Source organism: Cetorhinus maximus, chromosome 6 (genome assembly GCF_964194155.1).
Source record: "Cetorhinus maximus chromosome 6, sCetMax3.hap1.1, whole genome shotgun sequence".
Taxonomy (NCBI): domain Eukaryota; kingdom Metazoa; phylum Chordata; class Chondrichthyes; order Lamniformes; family Cetorhinidae; genus Cetorhinus; species Cetorhinus maximus.
Genome location: NC_135884.1, coordinates 157838488 through 157858210, shown reverse-complemented (window position 1 = coordinate 157858210; position 19723 = coordinate 157838488). Strand labels below are relative to the sequence as shown.

The 19723-nt window shown below is 45.3% G+C and overlaps 1 protein-coding gene across 3 annotated transcripts in view; it reads right to left on the bottom strand.

Annotated features, from left to right (window-relative positions):
• fbxo31 (F-box protein 31) overlaps positions 1-18276 on the bottom strand; it is a 45407-nt gene extending 27131 nt beyond the window's left edge. The window contains exons 1-4 of one of the 3 annotated variants that reach the window (XM_078544731.1): positions 18001-18276; positions 13766-13837; positions 12054-12140; positions 9631-9707 (exon numbers count right to left, since the gene is read on the bottom strand). In XM_078544731.1, coding sequence (XP_078400857.1) covers positions 9631-9707; positions 12054-12140; positions 13766-13837; positions 18001-18241 — 477 coding nt within the window. In that variant the 5' untranslated portion in view covers positions 18242-18276. The remainder of the gene's footprint in view (positions 1-9630; positions 9708-12053; positions 12141-13765; positions 13838-18000) is intronic. The other 2 variants (XM_078544733.1, XM_078544734.1) reach the window with 2 other exon arrangements.
• Positions 18277-19723: the final 1447 nt, after the last annotated feature.

Genomic DNA, 19723 nt, shown 5'->3' with positions numbered 1-19723 from the left:
CTTGATACTATCTTTAACTTCCTTGGTTAACCATGGTTGGTTTATCCCCTTCCTAGAATCCTCCTTCCTCACTGGGATGTATCTTTGTTGTGAGTCATGAACTATTTTCTTAAACGTCTGCCAATGTTCATCAACTGTCTTTTCTGCTAAACTCCTTTCCCAGTCCACTCCAGCCAACTCTGCCTCATTCCTTTGTAATTACCCTTATTTAAGTTTAGCACAGTTGCTTCTGATCCAAGTTTCTCACTCTCAAACTGAATGCCTAATTCTATCACTGTTTCCTAGGGGATCTTTCACTCAGATCATTTATTAAATGCCTCATTACCAGATCCAAAATAGCCTGACCCCTGGTTGGATCCACAATATATTGTTCTAGAAATCTGTCCCAAATATACTCAGTGAAATCTTGCTGCAGGGTGACCAAGGCTGGGAACTGTTCAAGGGTATTCAACATTTAGGAAGGACAGGCAAAAAGGGAAAGGAGATGGGGTAGTGCTGTTAAATAGGGGATGAGATAAGTACATTAGTGAGAGAGGATCTTAGATCGGAAAATTAAAATGTAGAATCAGTTTGGCTGGAGCTAAGAAACAACAAGATGCAGCAAACACTGGTAGGAGTTGTTTATTGACCACCAAACAGTAGTGGCAATGTAGGGCATGGTATAAATCAGGAAGTTAGAGGCGCATGTAACAAGGGTGATACGGTATTCATTGGGGACTTCAATCTACATATAGACAGGATAAATCTAATTAGCACTAATGCTGTGGAAGATGAATTTCTGGAATGTATACAAGATGGTTTTCTGGAACAGTATGTTGAGGAATCAACTAGAGAACAGGCTAGTATTGTGCACTGAGAAAGGGCTAATTAACAATTTTGTTGTAAAAGAGCTTTCAGGAAAGAGGGACCATACATAATATGATAGAATTTTACATTCAGTTTGAAAATGATGTAGTTCAATCCAAAACCAGGGTCTTAAATCTAAACAAAGGAAACTATGAAGGGGTGTGGTAGACTGGGGAACTACATTAATAGGTATGACAGTAGACAGGCAATGGCTTCTTTAAAGAATTAATACATAGTTTACAACAAATTTACACTCCTTTCAGGCACAAAATTACAGCAGGAAGTGAGATCCAACCATGGCTAACAAGAGAAGTTGAAGATTGTATTAGATTAAAGGAAGAGGTTTATAAAGTTGTCAAAAAGTAGTAAACCTGAGGATTGGGAGCATTTTAGAATTCAGCAAAGAGAACCAAGAAACTGATAAAGAGAAAATCAAACATGATAGTAAACTGGCGAGAAACAAAAATGAACTGTAAAAGCGTCTATTGGTATGTGAAAAGGAAAAGATTAGCAAAGACAATTGTGGGCCCACAGCAAGCTGAGACAGGAGAATTTATAATGGGGAATAAGGAAATGGCACAGAAACTAAACAAATACTTTGTGTCTGTTTTCACAGTGGCAGATACAAAAAAACCTCTCCGAAATACGAGAGAACCGAAGGACTGGCGAGATTGAGGACTGAAAGAAATTAGTATGAGTAAAAAAAGTAGCACTGGAGAAATTAGAGGGACTGAAATTTGGTAAATGCCCTGGACCTGATGATTTACATCCCAGAGTGTTGAAGGAGGTGGCTGTAGACAAAGTGGATGCATTGGTGGTCATCTTCCAAAATTCTAGAGATTCTGGAACAGTTCCTTCAAATTGGAAGATAGCAAATGTATCCCCACAATTTAAGAAAGGAGAGAAAACAAGGCATTACAGACCCGTTAGCCTGACATCAGTAGGGAAAATACTAGAATCTATTATAAAGGATGTGATAACTAGACACTTTGAAAATAACGGTAGGATTGGGCAGAGCCAATATAGATTTCTGAAAGGGAAATCATGTTTGATGAACACGTTGAGAGTTTTTTGAGGATGAACCAGTGGATGTGGTGTATTTGGGTTTTCAGAAGGCTTTCGATAAGGTCCCATGCAAGAGGTTACTAAGCAAAATTAGAGCACACGAGATTGGGGGTGATATACTGGCATGGATTGGGGGCTGGTTAGTGGGCAGAAAACAGAGATAGGAATAAACGATCATTCTCAGGTTGGCAGGCAGTGATCAGTAGGATACTGCAATGATCAGTGCTTGGGCTCCATCTGTTCACATTCGATATCAATGATTTGAATGTGGGGACCAAATGTAATATTTCTAGATTTGTTGATGACATAAAACTAGATGGGGTTGTGAGGAGGATGCAAAAAAAGGCTTCAAGGGGATTTAGACAGGCTAAGTGAGTGGGCAAGAACATGTCAGATGGAATATAATGTGGAAAAATGTGAAGTTATCCACTTTGGTAGGAAAAACAGAAAGGCAACGTATTTCTTAAATGGAGAGAGATTGGGAAATGTAGATGTCCAAAGGAACCTGAACGCCCTTGTTCATAAGTCACTGAAAGCTAACATACAGACGTAGCAAGTAATTAGGGAGGCAGATGGTATGCTGGCCTTTACTGCAAGATGATTTGAGTACAGGAGTAAAGTAGCCTTGCCGCAATTGTATAGAGCCTTACATAGAAACACAGAAAATAGGAGTAGGCCATTAGGCCCTTCGAGCCTGCTCTGCCATTCATTATGATCATGGCTGATCATCCAACTCAATAGCTTGCTCCTGCTTTCTCCCCATGTCTTTGATCCCTTTCACCCCAAGAGCTATATCTAACTCCTTCTTGAAAACATACAATGTTTTGGCCTCAACTACTTTCTGTGGTAACGAATTCCACAGGCTCACCACTCTCTGGATGAAGAAATTTCTCCTCATCTCAGTCCTAAATGGTCTACCCCGTATCCTCAGACTGTGACCCCTGGTTCTGGAATCCCCCACCGTCGGGAACATCCTTCCTGCATCTATCCTGTCTAGTCCTGTTAGAATTTTATAGGTTTCTATGAGATCCACTCTCATTCTTCTGAACTCCAGCAAATATAATCCTAACCGACTCAATCTCTCCTCATATGTCAGTCCTGCCATCCCAGGAATCAGTCTGGTAAACCTTCACTGCACTCCCTCTATAGCAAGAACATCCTTCCTCAGATAAGACCAAAACTGCACACAATATTCCAGGTGTGGTCTCACCAAAGCCCTGCATAATTGCAGCAAGGCATCCCTGCTCCTGTACTTGAATCCTCTGGCCATTCGGTGGTAAGACAGAAAATGGAGGGTACAATGTTAATGGGATGGCGAAATTGCCTAGAAACAGGACGCAGGCATCAGTACGAAAGGAGATTTGTAATTAGAAACAATGAGGACTGAAACACCTTGGACAATTGTGGCAGGAGAAAAGAATTGGGGAATTACAACTAAAGAATGAACCCCAGAAATGCCCAGGGTGTGGTCAATCAGTGTTTTAGATGTGATTCAAGGTACCATTGTGCAATGAACTGTCCTAAATGATATAATGAGGTGTTCAAAATTAAACATAAGACAGAAGGCTCAGAAGAAGAAGATGGAGATATTGACCAAAGAGAGGGCATTGTATTAGTTACAAGAAGTTTCAGCCCAGTGGTGAATGTCTTAGTGGCAGAGTCCTTCAACTGTGCAGTGCTACATAGTGGATGCACATATACAGTCTGTGGGATAGACTGGTTAAAATGCTACCTGGACTCCTTAAATGACAAGGATCAGAATAAGGTTAAAGAATGCAAGAGTTTCACCAATTTTAGATTTTGAGATGGAAAAACCCTAAAATATTTTAAAAGGGTAGTGATTCCCTGAAGATAGCTGGAGTCAATCATTTCATCAACACAGACATAGTGTCTAGTGAAATACCATTACTGTTGATCAAACCATCGATGAAGAAAGTGTAAATGAAGCTGGATATGGAAAATTACAAGGAAAACCTGTGAATTTGCAATTTACGCAATCTGGACACTACTGTTATTCCCTTAATGAAACCTAAGTTTTCTATGAAGGAGATTAAAGAATTGTTATTAGTGTCAGGGTGATAGGAATTTTGAAAGCAAAAAGCAAATCGTGTTAAAATTGCATCGGCAGTTTGCCCATCCTTCTTCGCAAAGATTAAAAATGTTGCTAAGGGAGGCAGGAATTAGAGACAGAGAGTACACTAAACTTATAGAGGAGATAAGTGATAGATGTGATATATGTAAGAATTACAGAAGGACACCGTCACAGTCGATAGTGAGTCTACCCTTAGCGAAGGATTTCAGTGAAGTTGTGGCGATGGATTTAAAGGTGTGGGATAAAGAAAAGAACATTTATATTTTACATTTCGGAAATTTGGCAACAAGGTTTAGTCAGTCGACAATCACATACAGTAAAGAAAACAATTGTGGATCAGGTAATGGAGAAGTGGATAGGGACTAGATTGGGAACACCAGCGAAATTCCTCATTGATAATTGGGGGGTGAATTAGCTAACTATGAGTTTTGGGATATGTGCAAAAACATGAATATAATAGTTGAGTACAGCAGCAGAAAGCTCCTTTAGTAACAGTGTGTGTGAAAGGAATCAAGCGGTGATAGATGAGATGTTTCATAAAATATTGGCGGATAGACCAAGCTGTAAATTAACATCAGCTCTAGCATGGGCTGTCCATGCCAAGAATTCACTGCAGATGGTTGGGGGCTACAGTTCATATCAGTTGGTTTCTGGCAGAAACCCAAAATTCCCTTCAGTCCTGAGTGATCACCCCCAGCTTTGGAAGGAACTACAATTAGCTCTACCTTTTCTGAGCATTTAAATGCATTACATGCAGGTAGAAGAGCATTCCTTAAAGCCAAAGTTTCAGAAAGAATTCGGCGAGCTCTAAGACACAATGTACAACTATCAGAAACTATTTTCAATCAGGGAGACAGGGTATACTATAAAAGAGAACGATTATAGGTAAAGATGGTAAAACAGTCATTTTACAGCATGGGGACCAGACTATTCAGGTACACTTATCAAGGTTAGTTGGCGCAGATTACAAGGTTCAGAATGTGTTGTAAGAAGGGATGAGGAATCATGTACTTCTCACACCCATATGTTGCATGATTGTGAGGAACAGGTAACTGAAGTTGACAGGGAATCTGAAGATGGATACTGTAATTCAGACGAACAAAATGAGGTGATTTGTCCCAGAGGACAACTGCCAAAAGCTGACACTAAAGTTACATACTCGCCAGAAGGGGCCAGTCAATGGCAGGATGTGACGATTGTAGGTAGAGCAGGGAAGGCCACTGGAAAATATAAAAACTGGTTAAATAAACGAGATAAAGGACAGGAGGTTAAACCTATGGAGTGGAAACATGAAGTACTAAAGCGCAGTATCAGTTCAGACAGTGGGTCTGGAATGAACATGCCTCTATAAATAGGTGGGTAGACCAAACATCTATAAATAGGAGAGGGAGATCAAACAGTAACAGTCCGAAGCGTGACAGAAGGCAGGATAGAGGGCATAGCTTTACAAGGTCAAGGAGTATGGCACAGTCTGGCAATGCTACAAGGAGCAGAAGCCCATGCGATCGACAAGTCTTAGTAGCTTCAAACAAATTAGGGAGAACTACATAGCTGGAAAGAATCTGGGGTATACACAGAGGTGCCAGATATGAGACAGAGCTGGTTGTCCCCTATGTGGATATGCAATATGCACGGAAAAGATGCTTCCTGATGGGACTTATAAAGCTAAAGTCAAGCTAGTGGACAAGGGTTTGAAGAAAAATTGGGTGACCGGGATATAGAAATAGTTTCACCAATGGCAGGGATGCTGAAGATCTTTTTGGCTCTAATAGCTACAAATGCTTGGGACTGTTGTTCAATTAATATTGAAGCTGCCTTTTTGCAGGGAATCAACTTCAAAGGGAAGTTTTTCCTCTGACCACCGAAAGAGTCACCAAATGCAGAAGGGGCTCTCTGGAGGCTAAATAAATGTGTATTTGGTTCAAATGACACCTCCAGAGTCTGATATTTCTCAGCGAGGTCAGTTTTGTTACAGTTGGGCTGTCTTCAGTTGGAAGCAGACCTGGCAATGTTTTATTGGCACCATGGAGGGAAACTTGCAGGCATCTTTTAAGATGCATGGAGATGATTTTTTGTGGGGTAGTAGTAGCAAATTTGAAACGGTTGTCATTAATGGGCTCAGAACAGAGTTTAAAATTGGAAGTCAGGCTTCTGGTGTGTTTAAGTAAACTGGATTGGAAATCAGGCAGAGTGGATCACACGTTCTTTTACATCAGCAATCCTACTTAGAGAACGTCAATCCCATTGCAATTAGTCATGGTAGGGCCTCTCAGAAAGATACAGCAGCTTCTGAAATGGAAAAAGAGGAACTCAGAAGTCTAAATGGGCAACTCAATTGGCTAGGCAAACAAACAAGACCGGATGTCAGTTTTGACGTTTTGGAATTGAGCACTAAAACGAATGATCCCAAGGAAGAAGAAATCATTCGAGCAAACAAAATATTAACAAAATTAAAAATTGAGCGGTGTTTTTAAATTCCCATCTTTAGATGACCTTAGTAAAATGAAAGTGATTGTGTTTAGTGATGCATCTTATGCAAACCTGTGCGATGGATTTGAGATTTATAACGGTGATGGTGGTGTCTGCGACATTATGTTTAAGGTATGATTCTGTGAGGATGACTATGTCTCCCAATTTTGGCACTAGCCCCTAGATGTTAGTGAGGACTTTGCGGGGTCGACAGGGCTGAGATTGCTGTTGTCTTTTGCAGTGCCTCGGTCAATGCTGGGTGGTCCACCCGGTCTCATTCTTTTTTTGTGACTTTCTAGTGGTTTGTTACAACTGAGTGGCTTGCTAGGCCATTTAAGAGTCAACCACATTGCTGTGGGTCTGGAGTCACATGTAGGCCAGGCCAGGTAAGGACGACAGATTTCCTTCCCTAAAGGCATTAGTGAACCAGATGGGTTTTTACAACAATCGACAATTGTTTCCTGGTCATCATTAGACTTTTAATTTCAGATTTTTTATTGAATTCAAATTCTACCATTCCCCAGAGCATTACCCTGGGTCTCTGGATTTCTAGTCCAGCAACAACACCACTACACCATCTCCTCCCCTTTAATGTCTATAATGTTATTGGAAATTATTTTTTTAAAATAGAGTTCTAATGGAGTCTGGATTTATGTATGTTTCTTAATGGATTAAAGTCAGCTGGTCTAGCGGCTTTGATGTAGTAGGTTTGAAATGGTTATTAGATAAACATGGGGAAGTTTAGAAACATAGGTGTCAAGAGGGCAATTTGCATTTTTGAATAAAGTATTCAAAAGAATGGGTGAAATCTTGCACCTAACTAGAAGACACCAAGCAATGTGTTTACTGTTTTTAGCTAATAAAATTGGTGGAATCAAAGGATATTATTGTTAGAAGAGGTGAAATTAAAAGCCTAGTAATACAATGGGAAATTAACACTCAAAGGAAAAGCTAGGTATAAACAGAAGGGAGTTTGTGTGTAAGGTAGAGACATTTTAAGATCCATCAAGTGTGAGAAGCCTCCAGCCTGTAAACATCAAGTCTGTCTGCAAGGGCCCAGGGCTGAAAGAAACTCATTTTGAATGTGACTGTCCAGCGTGTGCTCTGCCAGGTGTCTCTTTAAATCTATGAGTTTTACTATTGCCTTAACGGGGTGTAACAGAGTCAAATTAATTAGGGGATTTTTGTAGTTATGTCTACAAAATTACTACTATAATATGTGCTTACAATTTTTCTTGTATTAATAAATGTTTAATTTAGTTTTATAAAAAACCTCTTGAGACTCTGTGGTCTTATTCCTGCTGAAGTCAAAGCCTGCATCTTGAAACATACAAATTGCAAAAATAGATTATGACAGTTGTTTCAAGTTTCCCTCTGGGATTTGAATAACTCAGCCTTTACCTTTGGGTGTGTGATAATACAAAGAAACAAGCAAAAGTGACAGGAGAAATTCAGCATATGTTAGAAAATCACCTAACTGAGCCTAGTCAAAACAGTTGGTGTTCTCCAGTAGTGTTAGTGTCTAAACCTGATGGATCAACCAGATTCTGCATAGAATATAGGAAGGTTAATGCGATAATAAAAACAGATTCCTACCTAATCCCTCGTCTAGAAGATTGTATTGACAGGGTTAGCAGTGCCACATTCCTTACTAAGATAGATTTGTTGAAAGGATACTGGCAAGTACCTTTAACGTTGCGAGTTAGAGATATCGGCTTTTGTCAAGCCAAATGGACTACACCAATGTCGAGTAATGCCATTTGGACTAGAAAATGCTCCAGCCACCTTCCAAAGACTAATGAAACAGATGATCACTAATGTTCCTCACTGCGTGGTTTACTTGGGTGATGTATTGGTTTATAGCAACACATGGAAAGACCATTTATAACAAATGGAAGCTTTATTTAAACAATTATAGCCGACATATCTAGTAATAAACCTTGCCAAGAGTGAGTTCACGAAAGTGCAAACAACTTATTTAGGGCACATCATAAGGCAAGGACAAGTGTTGCCAAGAATAGTGAGAGTACAGGCTTGGATGAAATTCCCTGCCCCAAAATTAAACGGGAAATCATAAGATTTTTCGGAATGTGCGGTTTCCATCGTAAATTTGTGCATTTGGAGGGGAAAAAAATATAAAACGGAGGATAGAGTTCATGTTCTGAAGTTGTTGAACTCAATGTTGAGTCCAGAAGGCTGTTCTTACGTTCAGCCTTCAAATGTCACCAAGGAAAGGAATGGAGTTTGTGGCAGGGACCAAAGACAATGGCTTCATAAATATTCCAACTTATCCGCCTGCTGACTAGTCACATTGATCCAACCAGCAATATTTTCTTGGTGTGTGCATGAGGGAATTATGTTCCCCTACAAAGAGGTGACCACCACACTTATGTTAACTCCTTGGGTGCTCCCTACTCCTCCCTGTAATTAACAATGGTTAGGAAGAGAGCTTCTCCCTTCCCAAACAACGCTAATATCAATTCACTACTCAATGAGGAAATATAACGACTCAGTGAACTCACTATTGGAAAGGTTCTTGGTCCGCTGCACGCAGAGAAAGATTGAATGCAATAATAAAAACAGAAAATGCTGGAAAAACTCAGTAGGTCTGGCAGCATCTGTGGAAAGAGAAACAGAGTTAATGCTTCGAGTCAGTATGACTCTTCAGAGCTGAAGAGAGGTAGAAATGTGATGGATTTTATACTGCTTAAGAGGGGATGGAGCAGGTGGAGCAAAATAGGTGGTCAAGGATAGGTGGGCGCTCAGGAGAGATTTGACAAAGATGTCATGGAATCAAGACAAAGGGAGTGTTAATGATAGTGTTAAAGACTAAAGAAGGTGCTAATGGTGGCATAAAGGTCAGACAGCAGAATGTGTCAATAACTCCCTATTAACTCCTCTATTGGTTTGACAACAGTTCCTCCACTCAGAACAGCACAATCACACTGCATGGGATTTTAAAGCAATTTTTCTAATCACAGAAATCAAACTGCAAAGTTCAGAGTCTTCAGTGTCCCACAGACACTGCGAAATCTGGGTTTCGATGCAGAAATAGGATAGACAGCGGACTTCATTCACAACAAAACTTGAAATAAAGCCCGAATGGTCTATTTGAAAGAAACAACATGTAACATAAAGCTTTAAAATCTGCTACTTACAACCACATTAAGCAGTCCTCCGTAGGGTCCAATGTCTGGCTGCCACAGGCCCAGAATGTTACGGTAAGGGTGCAGCACTGTAACAAATATCAGAGTTACTTTCAATCTTTCACACTAATACTGGGATCAGACTGTGCCTCTAACTCCAACACGAGACACAGTCAAAGCCCCTTAAACTGGATATGAGGGAAGAGGAGAAAAGTGGGAAAAGGTGACAAGTGGGGCAGAACCAGGGAGAAATGGAGAGGTGGGGGGGGGAAAAGAGAGGAAAAGGGGAGGTGGGGAGAGTAATGTGCAGCCGAATAGTCTGGTGAGTTATAGATCTGGTATCACCCAGCAGACCCATAGGCACCACAGTATATACCGTTAAATCACACAACCCATAGAATGCAATTAGTCCCAATCAGTGTAAGTGAAGCTCAAAATAGGCCAGTGTCATGCCCCTCAGTGCTGTTAATCTTCGCCAAATGGTTAATATTGAGCAAAATTACCATTCAATCTGATGTTTAGAGTCCCATCTCCAAACAGGGTTTAAACATATGACAATGACATTTTTTTAAAGTTTTACTTCAACGTCGTGTGAACCTTTTCAGCTACACAAGATGATGGACACGCAGCAAGTTCATTGGTGATGGGACAGTTTCATCTGCTGCATTTTTCCTGATGGCTGAAAAGCCCAATCTGAGCGAGGCAGTTTCTGCCACAAGTGCCACATAGGAGCTGGTTGTCAGGTGTTGTTGTGGCTTACTGCTTTCAGTGTTGATGTCTGTTTTCACGCCACTGTCGCAGACCATTGTCATGGTGGCATACATTGGTACACAGGCAGCATCGCCATTTCCCTTTGTTAACCAGTGTCTCCCAGGAGTGAAAATTAATGTTTAGGGCTTGTATGTCACACTTGCAAGCATCTTTGAAGCGGAGCTTTGGACATCCTATTGGTCATCCAGCTCCTGCTACTTCACCATACAGAAAATCCTTGGGAATTGATCGGTCTTCCATCCTGCAATCTCTGGGCCAATAAGTCATCTCTACTTCTGAGTGCCAGCATACATGGGAGATCTGTCTTTACTTCAACCGTTACCACAGATAAGGATGAACTTACCATCAGATTGTACAGTAATCTTTCTCAGAAACTGCTTTGCTCTTACAACAGCAAATACAAGCAACTGATCAATGTTCCCAGTCGCAAAACAAAAAATAAAAGGCATCACACATGGAAATAAACAGGACAGGCAGAAAATCGAGCAATCACTGCAGCTGTTCTTTTCAGATTCTCCAATCATTACTAGTCCATTACCCAGCCACAAAACCACACTCCTCAGTCTGAACCTTTTAGTTCAAACCATCAGCTGTGATATACTACAGCTGAAAGCTCTGGACTCTCCTTACAACTAGATACAAGCAGTCTCTGGGACCAGTCCCAGCAGTCTGGGAATGTGGGACACAATACAATATCCAACTTACACTTGTTGTTAGCTCCTTCGCGACTCAATCCACTCCCCTGCTCGTTCTGAGCAAGCTCCCTGACAATTTCCATCTCACCCTGCCAGTACTATACCCCCTGGGGTTTCAGCTTTCACCCAGTGGCACCACTAACCTAGTGGGATAACCAGCAGAGTTTCACAGGCTGAGGGCGAGCCTGAGGGGAACAGTGCTGGACGTGGGGGATCTGAAGGCGTTCGAGGGCAGAAAAGAAGATCGGAGTGGACCTGGGCCCCAGGGGGCAGGCACAAGCACTGGAAAGCCAGAAAATTAGCATTAAGAGTTCGCTCTAGAGATCTGACAACATCAAGGAAAGAACCAAATCTTATTTCTACCCAACAAATGCACCAAGAACATGAGCACACAAGCCTGCAGCTCTCAGTTGGAGTATTGGTCAGGTCACTACGAACTGTCTCAGCCCGTTCCTCTCAAACTGGGAGGGGGTGGGGACGGAAATTACCCCCAGCCTTGACCCCACCCTTCTTGACTAATACCCAGTGAGTCTTGTTGCAACATATGTGTAGCTGTTGATGACGAAAAAGCCCGATTTGATGCCCTAATGCAGCTTCCTGACACTCATTGCTTGAGCTAACATGAAGAATGCCAACTAGATGAGACATGTGCAGGGCTTAGTAAGAGACAGCACCTTCACAGGAAGGCAGTTACAGATGGGGAGGGGGAAGGATACAAAAAAAAATAACTGCAATGGTCAATCATCAGCAAGACACAAAACCACTGTCCTTTGAGGTTGTCATGTCACCATGCCAACACTTCCTATGGGGTAAAAGAATCTCCCTACACATTCCTCTCCTCCACCTCCAAGTGTCTCTAACACAAACCTCCTACAACCACAGCAGCAAAGAGAGCAGACACAGGAGCCAGACACTTCATTCTCATCATGCAGTGCTTCAGTCATTACATCAAACCAGCATCATACATACAGCGCGTGTAAACATCCCGGTGCTCCATGTTCTCATAGTCGGGAAGCAACTTGACAAACCTTCCTGATTTGACTCGAGGATTAATACCTAAACAAACAGGTGAGGCCAGGATTGAAGAGTGTTCCAAACAGTACTCCCAGATCTCTGTTCAATCTGACAGTCCTTGAATTCAAAACAATCCTAACAATCATACAACCTGACAAATTCAGTTCTAAGTGTTGAGATGAAAGGTGTGTCTTCGCTCTGGATGATTCAGTTGCACCATTCACATCTTTGTCATTCTACAGCAAAACAATGTCAACAATACAAGACACACTCCCGCAACTCACCAAGCCTCCTTCAACACCGCCTTCCAAACCCATGATCTCTACCAGCTAGAAGGACAAGGGCAGCAGATGCATGGGAACACCACCAGCTGGAAGCTCTACTCCAAGCCATTCACCATCCTGACTCGGAACCATTCCCTGATTCGGAACCATTCCTTCACTGTCACTTAGTTAAATACTTGCTCTGTAGATAGCAGGCTCAGCAAACCCCCCGTTAGTCTTGTCCAGTTGGGCAACAGTAAGAGCCTGCAAAACATCTTGGTATTGAGATACTGTTGCTGATTAACCTGTATTACAGGATCTTTACCCTGCAACTAAGAGGGTGCTACCATTTATAATGTCAAAGGTGCAGCACAGGGTTGGATACAGAGTAAAGCTCCCTCTACACTGTCCATCAAACACCCCCAGGGCAGGTACAGGCCGGGGTTAGATACAGAGTAAAGCTCCCTCTACACTGTCCCATCAAACACTCCCAGGACAGGTACAGCACGGGGTTAGATACAGAGTAAATCTCCCTCTACACTGTCCACATCAAACACTCCCAGGACAGGTACAGCACGGGGTTAGATACAGAGTAAAGCTCCCTCAACACTGTCCCCATCAAACACTCCCAGGACAGGTACAGCACGGGGTTAGATACAGAGTAAAGTTCCCTCAACACCGTCCCCATCAAACACTCCCAGGACAGGATAAATAGAGTAAAGCTCTTGTGACACTACCATAAATACGTCTTAGCCATAACCTCAGAAAAAGATCTCCTAATGCAATAGATTTTATTCTTCTGTTTCCACACCAGCTGTCCTCATGTCTTCTTGAGAGTGTCTGACCATTTAATGCTTCATTGTTTTACACTGATCCTTGATAAGATTTTACCTTTTATATCAGGTATAATTTCACAAAGTTTTGCCGTGCTCCAGTCAGGGTCTGTGGGATTGGGCTTATCCCAAACTCTGGTGAAACAGGAGCAATAGTTGGGATATTCCCTCATCTCCCAGGGCTTCAATGATCCAACCAGTGAAGAGATAGCTAACCCCAGCCCTCACTTCAATGTACTTTCAGGAATTCATCATCCGACATCTATAACAGAACCACAATAGCAGCTTTCTCAAATCCTTTGCTCTGCCAAATCTTTCCACCAGAGCTAAATGGAATATCTGTCTTGGAAGGTGCCTGCGTTCCCAGAGGGGGACACAGGCAGCTTCCTGCCAGCCTCCCCTCTCCACCACCCCACTCCAGTGCAGTACCCCACCAGCCCACCCCCCATCCACCCACTCCAGGGAAGCTCCACGTTAGCTGCCCCATAGGAGAAATCAAAAAGTGCAACTTGTAGGTGAGACAAGTTTGTACAGAAATCAGCATTTAACAAGTGGAGGTACTGCTACTCACGTTTGATGTACAAATTACGACATGTGACCCCCACCATCTCCAAACGCCGCAGGTTTTCTGAAACTCCATATTCTACAAAAAAAAACATTTTACTCAAAAGTGATGTCAAAATTGTTTACAGCTAGCCAGCCGTCTCCTTATCTCCTTACATTTCTGAATGCTCCACAGGGGCTTTATGGCAGTGGTGGGTGGGGGGTACTTACCCACCATAGTGAGCTCAAAAGAATGAGGGCAGTCAACCATGGGGTACATCACAGCAGGCTCCAATCCTATTCTCAAGCACCGACCATACATCAGCATCTTTCAGCAGGTCAGAAATAGTAACCAGATCAGGGATGGACCCTGGCTGTAAGGTTTATTACCAGCCTGGGAAGACATTTACCCACTGAATTATCAGAGCTTGCCAGTTTATTTATTTGCACTCAACAGCAGAAAATATAAATATGTCTGTCAGGAGCCACGGACTCGCGGTCTGAAATTCTTGTTAAAAACGTAGTAAGTATAGTGCAGTGTCACACACAGTCCTAAGATCTGTAGTCCAGCCCTCAGCTGTGGGGGAATGTAAACATTAGAGAACTCCATGGGCCCTGTTAAGCGTTAATGACCTCTAATGTTTGCCTGTATTTCGTGCTCTGATGACAGGTCATCAACCTCAAATATTAACTATTTCCCTTATCAGATGTTGCCCAACCTGAGTGCTTCCAGCACTTCTTATTTGCCTGTGTTTACCTCAAGTAGTAGTAATTTTTCGAGCTGTCTACAATGACTTGGTTAACAGCTTTAGATGGTCTATCCTGTTAACCATCATCAGCAACAACCAATATGTTGACATCACCTCTTAAAATTGTTGAGCTTCTTTTCTTGATAGTTGTAAGTTTTCCAGGTTTCACAGCCATACACTAAGAATACAGGCCTTATAAATCAACAGCTTAGCCCTAAGGGTCAACTTGATCTTATCCATATATGTCTTGTAATGGATGAAAGGCGGCAGCTGCTTTCCCTACGCGTGTATCAAGTTCTACATCAAGGGACAGGCTGCCTGTCAGCGTGGACCCAAGGTAGCAGAATTTTCTAACCACCTCCAGTGGGACGTTATTTATTGTGATCAGAGGTGGAGATGCAACAACTTGCCGCATGATCATAGTTTTCTTTGCGCATTATGGGTATATCCTGGCAGAACAATAACCACAAGCGCAGGAGCCCTCTCAAAGGCTCCAAAGTTTGTTAGCAACTCAAACAGAGGCGGCTTCATTAGCCCGGCCACATTGCAGGGGAGAAGACCCAAGGATTTTCTGTAGGGTGAGGTAACTGGACTGGAACTACATTTAAAATTGAGCTGAAGTGATACAATATCTATTGGAATATCCTAAAAGCTTTGAAACCTTAATTCTAGAAAATGAACACTCCACAAATAAGGTGTCTGTATTTCGCCATGCAAGTTAGGTCGAGGGTGCTCATTGCTCAGACACTGGTATTTTGGAAATCTGACAGAGTCTTAAGATCATGAATAGCTTTGATAGAGTTTCCAGTGGCAGAGGGGTCGACAACCTGAGGACACCGATTTAAGGTGATTGGGAAAAGAACCAGAGGCGACATGAGAAACCTATTTTTATACAACGCGATGTTGTGATCTGGAATGCGCTGCCTGAAAGGGTGGTGGAAGCAGATTCAACAGTAACTTTCCAAAGGGATTGGATAAATATTTGCAGCACTATGGGAAGAAGGCAGAGGAGTGGGACTAATTGGATAGCTCTTTCAAAGATACAGAATCGACATAATGGACCAAACTGTCTGCTCCTGTGCTCTATAATTCAACAGTTCAAACATCCCTTTCGAAGGACATGTACCCACACAGGTTCTGTACAGGGCTAGATGCTAAAGTTACATCCGCAATACAATAACACTGTTATTGAAACAGCTTCTCTCTCTGCCAGATAATTGAGTGTCATAAACTGATGCTACAATTCACGTGGGCAGGACAGAGTGACCCAAACTCTCATCTGGTCCTACTTCCTTACAAGTGTTCACTGTGTCCATACCAGAGGCCAGACCTTTGGCTATAGGTATCACGTCGTTCAGCTGCCTCGAGTCTGTTCCACTATTCAGTGATATTGTGGCTGATCTGCAACCTAATTTTACATATCCATCTTTGCCCCACATGCCTCAATATCTTTAGGGGAAGGTGATGGCTTAGTGTTATTGTCACTGGACTAGTAATCCAAAGACCCAGAGTAATGCTCTGTGGGCCCGGGTTAAATTCCCACCACGGCAGATGGTGGAATTTGAATTCCATCATTTAAAAAATCTGGAATTAAAAGTCTGATGGTGACCATTTCCATTTGTCATAAAAACCCATCTGGGCGTACAGCAGGTGGTGAGGATATAAGAATGAGGAGTAAGATTAGGCCTTTCGTGCCTGTGATCATGGCTGATCTGATTGTAACCTCAGCTTCACATTCCTGCCTATCCCCAATAACCTTTCATCCTCTTGCTTATAAAGAATCTATCTAGCTCTGCCAGAAAGATATTCAAGGACTCTGCCTCAACCACCTTTTGAGGAAAAGAACTCCAAGCCTCAGATAAAAAAACTTTTCCTGATCTCCGCCCTAAATGGGCGACCCCTTATTTTTAAACGGTGACCCTGAGTTCCAGATTCTTCCACAAGAGGAAACATCCTCTCCACATCCACCCTGTCAATTCCCCTCAGGATCTTAAACGTTTCAATCAAATCACCCCTCACTTCTCCAAACTCCAGTGGAAACAAGCCCAGTCTGTCCAACCTTTCCTCATAAAACCCATCCATTCCAGGGATTAGTCAAATAAACCTTCTCTGAACCGCCTCCACATCCTTCCTGAAACACAGATACTGCCTGACCTGCTGGGTATTTCCAGCATTTTCTGTCTCTCTTCAGGGTTTCCAGCATCTGCAGTAATTTGCTCTTCGGTTTAAATCAGTTCAGGTGTTTATTCTCCTACAGATGGTCTCAGCTCCTCTGCCCAGGCCCCTGGTGCCTGTGTCAGGGAGTCAGAAACACCCACTCCCCCTCGGCCCCACCCCCTCCACTGGCTCCCCCCTCGACATCACCCCCTCCCCGACTCCTCCCCAACCCCCCCCACACGACTCCCTCCCCTCGACTCCTCCCCCTCCCCCCACCCACGACTCCTCCCCCCCACACGACTCCTCCCCCTCCCCCCCCCGCACGACTCCTCCCCCTCCCCCCCCGCACGACTCCTCCCCCTCCCCCCCGCACGACTCCTCCCCCTCCCCCCCCGCACGACTCCTCCCCCTCCCCCCCGCACGACTCCTCCCCCTCCCCCCCGCACGACTCCTCCCCCTCCCCCCCGCACGACTCCTCCCCCTCCCCCCCGCACGACTCCTCCCCCTCCCCCCCGCACGACTCCTCCCCCTCCCCCCCCGCACGACTCCTCCCCCTCCCCCCCCGCACGACTCCTCCCCCTCCCCCCCCGCACGACTCCTCCCCCTCCCCCCCCGCACGACTCCTCCCCCTCCCCCCCCGCACGACTCCTCCCCCTCCCCCCCGCACGACTCCTCCCCCTCCCCCCCCGCACGACTCCTCCCCCTCCCCCCCGCACGACTCCTCCCCCCCCCCGCACGACTCCTCCCCCCCCCCGCACGACTCCTCCCCCCCCCCGCACGACTCCTCCCCCCCCCGCACGACTCCTCCCCCCCCCCGCACGACTCCTCCCCCCCCCCGCACGACTCCTCCCCCCCCCCGCACGACTCCTCCCCCCCGCACGACTCCTCCCCCCCCCCGCACGACTCCTCCCCCCCCCCGCACGACTCCTCCCCCCCCCCCGCACGACTCCTCCCCCCCCCCGCACGACTCCTCCCCCCCCCCGCACGACTCCTCCCCCCCCCCCGCACGACTCCTCCCCCCCCCCGCACGACTCCTCCCCCCCCCCCGCACGACTCCTCCCCCCCCCCCCGCACGACTCCTCCCCCCCCCCGCACGACTCCTCCCCCCCCCCCGCACGACTCCTCCCCCCCCTCCGCACGACTCCTCTCCCCCCCCCCGCACGACTCCTCCCCCCCCCCCGCACGACTCCTCCCCCCCCCCCCGCACGACTCCTCCCCCCCCCCCGCACGACTCCTCCCCCCCCCCGCACGACTCCTCCCCCCCCCCCGCACGACTCCTCCCCCCCCCCCCCCCCGCACGACTCCTCCCCCTCCCCCCCCCGGGCCCCCGGCTCTCTCTCCCCCGCCGGCCCCTCACCTACGCGGCAGCGCCTCTTCCAGATGGTGTCGGTGTTGAGGATTTGGTGGAATTTCTTGCAGGCGGCGGCCAGACTGGGCAGGTTCACCCCGGGGAGGTAGCAGAAGATTTCAACCAGCAGCTCAGGGGGAAGGTCCAGGAGATATCGGGGCCGCCCTGGGCCAGAGGCCGAGGCCCGACCTTCAGCACAGGCCAAGGTGGAGGCGCCTGGGCCCGGGCCCGCCGCCGCCCTCTGCTCCATGGCTGGCCGAGCTGGGGGGAGGAGCGCGCCCGGCGCAGCGCCATTACCTCATGGCCAGCGTGCGCGCACCCTGCCTCCACGTCATTACCTCATGGCTAGCGCGCGCACCCGGCCTCCACGTCATTACATCATGGCTAGCGCGCGCGCACCCGGCCGCCGTGCCATGACATCATGGCCAGCGTGCGCGTACCCGGCAGCCGCGCCATTACATCATGGCCAGCGTGCGCGCACCCAGCGGCAGTGCCAGTCCATTCGAGTCAGAGAGTAAGTTATACAGCCCAGAAACAGGCCCTTCGGCCCATCGTGCCCGTGCTGGCCATCAAGCACCTATCCTATAAAATCAAAATACAGCGGATACCTGGGAAAACTCAGCGGGTCTGGCAGCATCTACAGAGAGGAACAGTTAACGTTTCGAGTCCGAATGACTCTTCAACAGAACTAAGGAAAAATAGAAAAGAGGTGAAATATAAGCTGGTTTAAGGGGGGGGTGGGACAGGTAGAGCTGGATAGAGGGTCAGTGATAGGTGGAGATAACCAAAAGATGTCACAGACAAAAGGACAAAGAGGTGTTGACGGTGGTGATATTAGCTAAAGAATGTGATAATGGGGACATTAAGGGTAGAAAGCAGGACGAGCAAGGTACAGATAGCCCTAGTGGGGGTGGGGGGGGGGGGGATCGAAATAGGCTAAAAGGTGGAGATAAAACAATGGATGGAAATACATTTATAAATAATGGAAATAGGTGGGAAGGAAAACCTCATTTTCCAGTACTTGTCCCGTAGCCCTGTATGCTTTGATGTGTCAAGTGCTCTTCTAAAAACTTCTTAAATGTTGTGAGGGTTCCTGCCTCTATCACCCCCTCAGGCAGTGTGTTTTCCAGATTCCAACCACCCTCAGGATGAAAAAAAATTTCCTCAAATCCCCTCTAAACTTCCAGCCCTTTACCTTACATCTATGCCCCCTGGTTATTGACACCTCTGCTAAGGGGAAATGTTTCTTCCTATCTACCCTATCTATGCCCCTCATAATTTTGTATACCTCTATATATTTTGTATACCTCTAACATGGTAGAATTTGGCATTCAATTTGAGAGTGAGAAATTTAGTTCAGAAACAACTGTGCTAAACTTAAATAAGGGTAATTACAAAGGAATGAAGGCAGAGTTGGCTGGAGTGGACTGGGAAAGGAGTTTAGCAGAAAAGACGGTTGATGAACAATGGCAGACGTTTAAGAAAATAGTTCATGACTCACAACAAAGATATATCCCAGTGAGGAAGAAGGATTCTAGGGAGGGGATAAACCAACCAAGGTTAACCAAGGAAGTTAAGGATAGTATCAAATTAAAAGAAAAGACATACAAGGTGGCAAAGATTAGTGGTAAACCAGAGGATTGGGAAAGTTTTAAAAACCAACAAAAGATGACCAAAAAAAAATAAAGAGGGAGAAAATAAACCTCGAGGGTAAACTAGCAAGTAATATAAA